The sequence below is a fragment of the Electrophorus electricus genome, chromosome 21 (assembly GCF_013358815.1).
Source record: "Electrophorus electricus isolate fEleEle1 chromosome 21, fEleEle1.pri, whole genome shotgun sequence".
Lineage (NCBI taxonomy): Eukaryota > Metazoa > Chordata > Actinopteri > Gymnotiformes > Gymnotidae > Electrophorus > Electrophorus electricus.
In genome coordinates, this window is record NC_049555.1 from 13,533,836 (window position 1) to 13,541,335 (window position 7,500).

The 7,500-nt window shown below is 45.2% G+C and overlaps 1 protein-coding gene across 1 annotated transcript in view; it reads left to right on the forward strand.

The window, feature by feature from the left end:
• The first annotated feature begins 6,735 nt into the window (after nt 1-6,735).
• mmp2 (matrix metallopeptidase 2) overlaps nt 6,736-7,500 on the forward strand; it is a 13,054-nt gene continuing 12,289 nt past the window's right edge. Inside the window, exons 1-2 of the mRNA XM_027031284.2 lie at nt 6,736-7,123; nt 7,485-7,500. The exon at nt 7,485-7,500 is cut by the window's right edge and continues 211 nt beyond it. Coding sequence (XP_026887085.1) covers nt 6,968-7,123; nt 7,485-7,500 — 172 coding nt within the window. The 5' untranslated portion in view covers nt 6,736-6,967. The remainder of the gene's footprint in view (nt 7,124-7,484) is intronic.

Here is a 7,500-nt window from a genome sequence, read left to right on the forward strand (position 1 = left end):
GAGGAGGCCCCTCCCACTCCAGTCTACCTTCTCCAATTATAATTAGAAGAGGCCCCTCCCACTCCAGTCTACCTTCTCCAATTATAATTAGAAGAGGCCCCTTCCACTCCAGTCTACCCTCTCCAATTATAATTAGAGGAGGCCCCTCCCACTCCAGTCTACCTTCTCCAATTATAATTAGAGGAGGCCCCTCCCACTCCAGTCTATCCTCTCCAATTATAATTAGAAGAGGCCCCTCCCACTCCAGTCTACTTTCTCCAATTATGCTGGCATGACTTTTGTGACAATAGCAGATCCTTCTCATGTCAGACCTACTACACTTATCACTCCCCAGCACAATCAGGGTCATTGTTTGCATGGGTTCTTCCTTTTTATATGTCAGGGAGAGAGAAAAGGCATACATATTTTAGGCTGTTCACAAAGCGCCCTGGTAAAGCACTTTGAAACAGACTAACACACTAATGTCTTACTAATGTTTTTGTTGAACAGGTGCTATAGATTTAATAACTCCAATTAGTCCAATTGTCTTATAATGCTTGGAACATTATTCCATTCTACCGTGCCGCGTCTCTACTGCAAAAGCAACGATCAAAAACAAGGCGTTTGTCTTGCATGGGAAGGTCTGTCAGTGGTAGATTATAACAGGACTTGAGTGCATGCTTCACAGATGCAAACCAGTCCCATCTAACTTCCTGATTCATGTTGTATTAGGGTGTGAGGGTTGTTTTTTGCCACCAGGGCTAATGAAGAAAGGCACAGGGTGCTGAAATTGCAGGAGACACAGACGAGAAGAGTTTGGCCACATGGGGCTGATGAGGTAGACTCCCTCTCACAAAGGCATAAAAACACACGCTTACACGTCTAAGAGGGAACACGTGTGAGCACGAATGCATTAATCCCAGGTAGGCAGCACTGGGGAAAGAATCCCTGAAGGGACAGAACACGCCTGCACTCTGTCGGCTTGGGAGAGAGAGAGAGAGAGAGAGAGAGAGAGAGAGAGAGAGAGGGGGAGAGAGAGAGAGAGAGAGAGAGAGAGAGAGAGAGAGAGAGAGGGGGAGAGAGAGAGAGAGAGAGAGAGAGAGAGAGAGAGAGGGAGAGAGAGAGAGAGAGAGAGAGGGAGAGAGAGAGAGAGAGAGAGAGAGAGAGAGAGAGAGAGAGAGAGAGAGAGAGAGAGAGAGAGAGAGGCAAAAACATACAAACTACGTTCTGCACACCTCTCTACATGCAGCGCTGTCTGCTACCTGTGCAGATAGGTTCTTCTTTGCCTGCAAATGGCATTAAGCTCATTAATATGACTCCAAGTCTCGTGATTGCGTGCGATTAGACACCTCCCTTTGCCCTTTTCACAGAGAGGAATCGGTACAGCTCTGAAAGATTCATCTCCCGTCAGCGCGCGTCTATTACTGCACCACGTGCACCACGTGCACGGTAAAATATTCACCTGGGTGAATATTTTACCATGACTAAAAGCAATTCAGGGTGGCCATACATATTTCATCTGCATCTCCACACACAGACATTCTCACACACATACTCACACACATACACACACATAGTTCTTGACACCTTTGGGGATAATCTGTCTACAACTTGAAAAGGCATTAATATTTCAGTTCGGGAAAAAAGTAAACACAGAGTCAAAAAAGGCCATGGATTGGTGTTCATTCTCAGAGCTAATTTTGTTGGGTAAATCCATCTAGAACAGACATCTCTGTACCAGCCAAACGCTCACTTTCGCCATTAATATGGATGTGTCTGCGTTCAGATTCAAATCTGTTGCGAGCTAACCTAAATGTCAGTAACAGTCTGATTGTTCCATGATTGAGAGCTCTCTCCTCTGTGTCTGCGTGTGTGTGTCTGTGTGTGTGTGTGTGTGTGTGTGTGTGTGAGTGTGTGTTCCAGTGCACTGCCAGAGGCAGCGCAATCAAGGCGGCTTGTTTAAACACACGCGCGCTGCGATGCGCAGTTACAGAGAAGCGCGTGCACCAGCGGAGAATCACAGGCTGCCGCGTGTCCCCTAATGACACACAAATCATTTACACGCTCCTCTCATCAAAGGCTGCTCCCTCTCATCCCCATGAGAGGCTCCGATGGCATCTCCAGACGCGGCGGCTAACCTTTTCCACTTGCCAAGAAATGTGATTAATTTTTTAAATACAGCTGTTGACCTATTATTGAGACGGAAACGAGTCACGGGAGAGGCGCGCGCTTCTCCGCGATTCCATCAGTGTTTACAAGGCACGCTTAAAGGGAAACAGAGCTGAGCAAAAAGCAGTTCCCCAAAAAAACTGGTTATGTGGCGAATCTGCGTACAAAACGTCAGTGAAAGTGTGCAGCCGATGGCCTACATCCACCATGTCGCGCTTTCTGATCACCAGTCATTTCAGAAAAAGAGCGCAATGAGACAACTAAACAACAATTACGCACTAGGGCCCAAGTCCCTGTTCTGATGAATGCATTTATAAATAAAAGATGAAAGCTTCATGTTCAATAATTAATCATAATATTTCCATCAGACTATCACAGCAAGGTGTATATCCGCGCTGTTATGGAGTACTTAGCAAAATTAATTTCTATTTCAAACAGATTTATTGCACGCCCAAGAACGACTGCTTTGTTTAGCTTGAGATTTTTTATTTTTATTTTTTTTTTTTTTGCACACTACATACAAAGTGAATTTAAACCCCAGTCAGCTTTTTAAGACCCCACTCAAACAAAGTGAAATGTTTCCCTGGCAACCATCCAGTTCCAGCATGCCTGCTGAGTCCTGGCGACTTTAAAAGAACTGCCAACATTCACTTTGTAGTGTGGACTGGTACTACATATATGCAACCATTCGCGTTCAAACTGGAGCGAGACCACAAGGACGGGATCCCTACGCTGTGGCACACGCGGTCACGCATGAAGCATGGCCCAGACAGATGAGCATGTGAGGCTTTGACACGGCTTCTAACATGACCCAGATGAACAGGCCAGCACTCGCCAAAATGCCAAAAAAGCCCTTCTGGCACACCAACGAGCCCAGTAGTACCAGTCCAGACTGGGAGACACAGGGCCAAAACAGAGCCTGCCACTCCAGGAACACAGAGAAATGTGTCGGGTGTCTCTGAATATCCGCTTTTTCCCCGCCACGCACAGCAGGCCAAAATGAAACTGGCAGCATATCAGCTTCGGAGAGAGAGAGAGAGAGAGAGAGAGAGAGAGAGAGAGAGAGAGAGAGAGAGAGAGAGAGAGAGAGAGAGAGAGAAACTTCATTTGAAGAGGCAGAGAATCAGGCACAAAAAGCACAATGTAGAAAACATGTTAGCAAATGTTTTCACTTACACATAAGTCGTATCAAATATGTGCTCTGGTAATAAAATATGTGTACGGGTAATTGTGACTGAATGGTTTATCCAAAGGAGAGAGAGAGAAAGAGAGAGAGAGAGAGATGCAGGCACAGTTCACATCTCACCACATGTAGCAGCCATCTTAAATCACTTCAACCTAAGGGAACTCTAGCAGAATCAGAATCACTGAATACAAGTTACAATTTACATGTTAATCAAAGTTGATCAACTCCGTCTATTTTCACCTGCTCTCGGGCAGATCTGCATTCACAAGTTCAAAGACAGTCATTTAGCCTGTACACACACTGGAGGAGACACGAAGAGATGAGAGATCGGGAACAGCAAGACTGAGGCAGAGAGAGAGAGAGAGAGAGAGAGAGAGAGAGAGAGAGAGAGAGAGAGAGATAGAGAGGGAGGGAGGGAGCTAGAGAGGGAGAGCGAGAGAGAGAGAGAGAGAGAGAGAGAGAGAGAGAGAGAGAGAGAGAGGGAGCTAGAGAGGGAGATAGAGCAGAGATGACAGCATGTATCCTTCTGTCAGCAGCCTGACACAGCTTCCATGTGATGGAGCATGAAATGAGGAGCCACAGCACAGCCGAAAGAACCACAGCCCCTCGGCACCGGCAGGCCGTGCAGAAGAACAAACTCCCTCAATGCATGGAGATTTGCACGACGAGATAGGCAGACGAAATCCTGTCTGAGAGCGCGCCGACTGTTAGATCTCCCCACTAAGTCCTCCAGCTTTCCTTCATAAAGAGTGCACATCAATATGCTGTCGAGTCTAATCCTCCGCGCGAGGAAAGAGAGAGATGTCAAGAGGAGTTAAAAGAGGTCCAGCGGCGGATGTGCAGGCCTAGTCGAGCTCAATAAGCCCTGCTGAGCACTCATCAAAGGGCGCATTGCTTTCAGTTGCCACAAGAGGGCACCCTTGACATCTTTGTTCTAACAAATCATCAGTCAATCAAACAAGAGACAAAAGTATCGCCCGATATAAAAAACATAAGTTAAGGACAAAGGGATCTCAAAATCCGGTTCTGAGGCTTTGACACCATAGAGGACCAAAGTCGGTGATTTTAAAAGACTTAATAATCTTGGAATCGTCATAATCATTCCAAAATGGTTTGCATATAAAAGTTAATCACGTGCTTTTTGTGGTAATCTGTTACGTACAAGCACATTTACAATTAGCTAGTGGCCCTAAAGTCTCGAGCCTTACTACACGTGGCCCTTGCAATACTGATGTCACAGAACGTGCAGTCTTTAAAGTGCACGTGCTGTGAGGATCCTGCGTCACTGCAGAGGAGCGGTCCGTTTGCATAGAAATGAATCGCACTATTCAAGCTTCCGAAGAAAGAGACAGGAGAAACCTTTACAACGCCGCTATGAGGGTTGGCCGGTGTCCTGTCCTGTACAATTTACATCCTCATATGATGTAATTATTTATAACATTGCAATATCAAAATGTAGCAAAATAGATCACAATATCGTATTTTGGTCTATATCGTGCAAGCGAATGCGCAGTATGCCCAACTAAAGGATCTGGAGCCAAAATTGTAATTTCACACATGCACCACAAGAGGGCGGTATTTTTGCTTAATAAACACCCATTTGAGCAGGGTTTTTACACACCATTCCTGAAGTGAATTTCTTCACACTTAGCTGTATTTTGGACAAATTGCAGTTAAAGCAGCATGTAGGTACGATTAAATCTATGATTAGTTTGCATGAATCCAAAATGCCTTTAAATGCTTTAAAACAAGTTATCATTGCTACTTTGGAAATGTATCTTGATGGTGGTGTTTTACTATTAAATTCATACAGTTAAACAAAGAAGACTGAATCTGGTCTTTACTTCTTCCTATAGTAAAAGAAAAGTGTGTTAAGATCACTCCAGCAACAGGGGTTAGTTTCTCTAGGTATGAGCCAAAAACCGAGCTCTCTTATGCCTGCCCAGGTAACATGCAGTGCCAATGAGGGCACCTCTGTTTGTTTGCAGTGTCCCCTGGGTGATTTCCCTGGGGTCCCAGGCCTGTCTGGGGCTCATCTGTTCCGTGTCTGGGGCCCGTGTGTTGCCTGTCTGTTCTCTAGCACACCTCAGCTCTCTATCAAGCCCTTCAATAATTGGATCCGATATGCTAGAACAGGGCAAATCTGAACGTCTGCAGGGTAGTGGATCCCTGAGTCCCTGGGGTCACAGCCACACTACTCCTGCCTCCGAAGATCTACCTCATCAAACAGCTGCACCAGTTTTCAATGCAGGACTTTCACTTTGCTAACATAAACTCTGTCAGAATTATTTGGACATATGAACTGTCTGTATGTACATGTTTAAGGAATTTTAGATACATTTTCCCCCTACTCTTCATAAGTTCAGTTATCTGCCCTAAAATATGTCAGGCAGTAAAGAACATAACACTGAAAATCCCAAACCAGCTGAACAGCTGTATGGCCTCCTGAAATAAACACATTTTTTTGCCATTTGCTGAAGAATATGTTTTTCAAACTAACCTAAGACTTTTTCACTGTCCTCTTGTAAACTGATCAGGACACAGCCAGTATGGCTGCAATATGTCCATCAGCGTAAATGGGTGGGGTTTTCTCTGACTCACCAAATATGACACAAATGTATTCACACTCTGCAATTGCACTCTGACAAGGGGGGGTTAAGTTTCCCTCTAGGGGGCGCGACTATGCATAGTGATGTTTCAGTTCAACATCCAATTGTAATATATTTTTGCTCTGTTTAAAATAGAGACACAGTAATGGTGTGAAAATGTGAAGCTTTTTAAAATGATCAACTTGTTAATTTATGTATTCATTTAAATGCTAAAAAAAGATGCTAAACCTTTGGGAACAGTAAGTCTTAAACAGAACTAATACAAAACTGCCGAAACTTACTCCATTATGCGCCAAGCGCTTAAAGCTATTTTGACCCACAGCAAAATAACTCGCATCCATCTGTGTCCCATCAACCACCAAATTAGGGACATTTGCTTGTGCATTGCTTTATATCTACAGTCACTGGCACATACTGATCAACAGGTGGCGCTATAGGTTAAACTTAATTTTTGTTTTCACCTCGGCGTGGAAAGTCCAAAATGGCATAAAATAAAGAACTGTTACGCCTATTTAGCTGTGAATATGGGTAAAACTCCAGCGTTTTACTATAGTGCCCTGTGTTGTATTGATGTTGATCTTTTCAACTGGGACCTTCTGGCGGTTAAGGACTGGATCCCGACGCTTTGGTCATTTTGTTTTCACAGTAGAACTTCAGAGCTACGTTAATGATTGTTATCATAAGACGTATTGGGCCTGTAATTTGACTTTTCTCTGGCACGTCTGTCTCGTGCAGTCTCGGTGTAGCGCGAGCCTACACCTCGAAGCGCACGCACATACGCGCCTCCTATTCCGCGTTCTTCCAGAAAGCGGGTTGGGGCGCGCTGCTGTGTGTAAAAACTGCGTGTGCAAGCACAGCTGCTTTTTGCCGAGCTCGTGGTCGGGATGTGAAGAGAACACGCAGTGCACGCGGAAAAAAACAAAAAAAAAACACCCTACTTGGACCTCAAGAGCGCGCGCGGCGTGCAGCCTTGCTGAAGAGGCTCCTCAGACGTCCCAGTTCGGATCTTTGCAGCGGAATTAAAATGAGATGCTCCAGGTTCTTCGGCTGCAGGCATCTGGTGCTCAAAGCTGTGATTGTGCAGTTCCTCGCTGTTCTGGAAACTTTCTCCGCGCCGTCGCCCATTATTAAGTTCCCCGGAGATGACACTGTCCCGCGGACGGACAAAGAAGTAGCGCTGGTGAGTGTCCCTTAACCGGAATGGGTGTGAGAGCGCTTATGCAAATATTGCACAGGTTTGCCTGGCAAACATGAAAGAAACATTAGAGGATAATACGACGCATTTTTTAACTTTCAAGTGCGATGCCAAAAGGAATTCAACTGCCGTTTTCAAAATAGACGTGTGTGATTGCGTTATAGTCGCAAACCTTAAGTGTCTGAAGAGTTTATCATAGTAAACAATCTTAAGTGTTGTTTTTAATGGTGCGTTCTGTGTTGGACCCAGAGTGTGCACTTCAGACCACTGAGTGTGAGATGTGCGTGTGCCCGTCCCGGAAGGTTAACTTTGTCTTTGTTCTCTCGATCTCCCTCCGCCCGTAAAGCAATATCTGAACACGT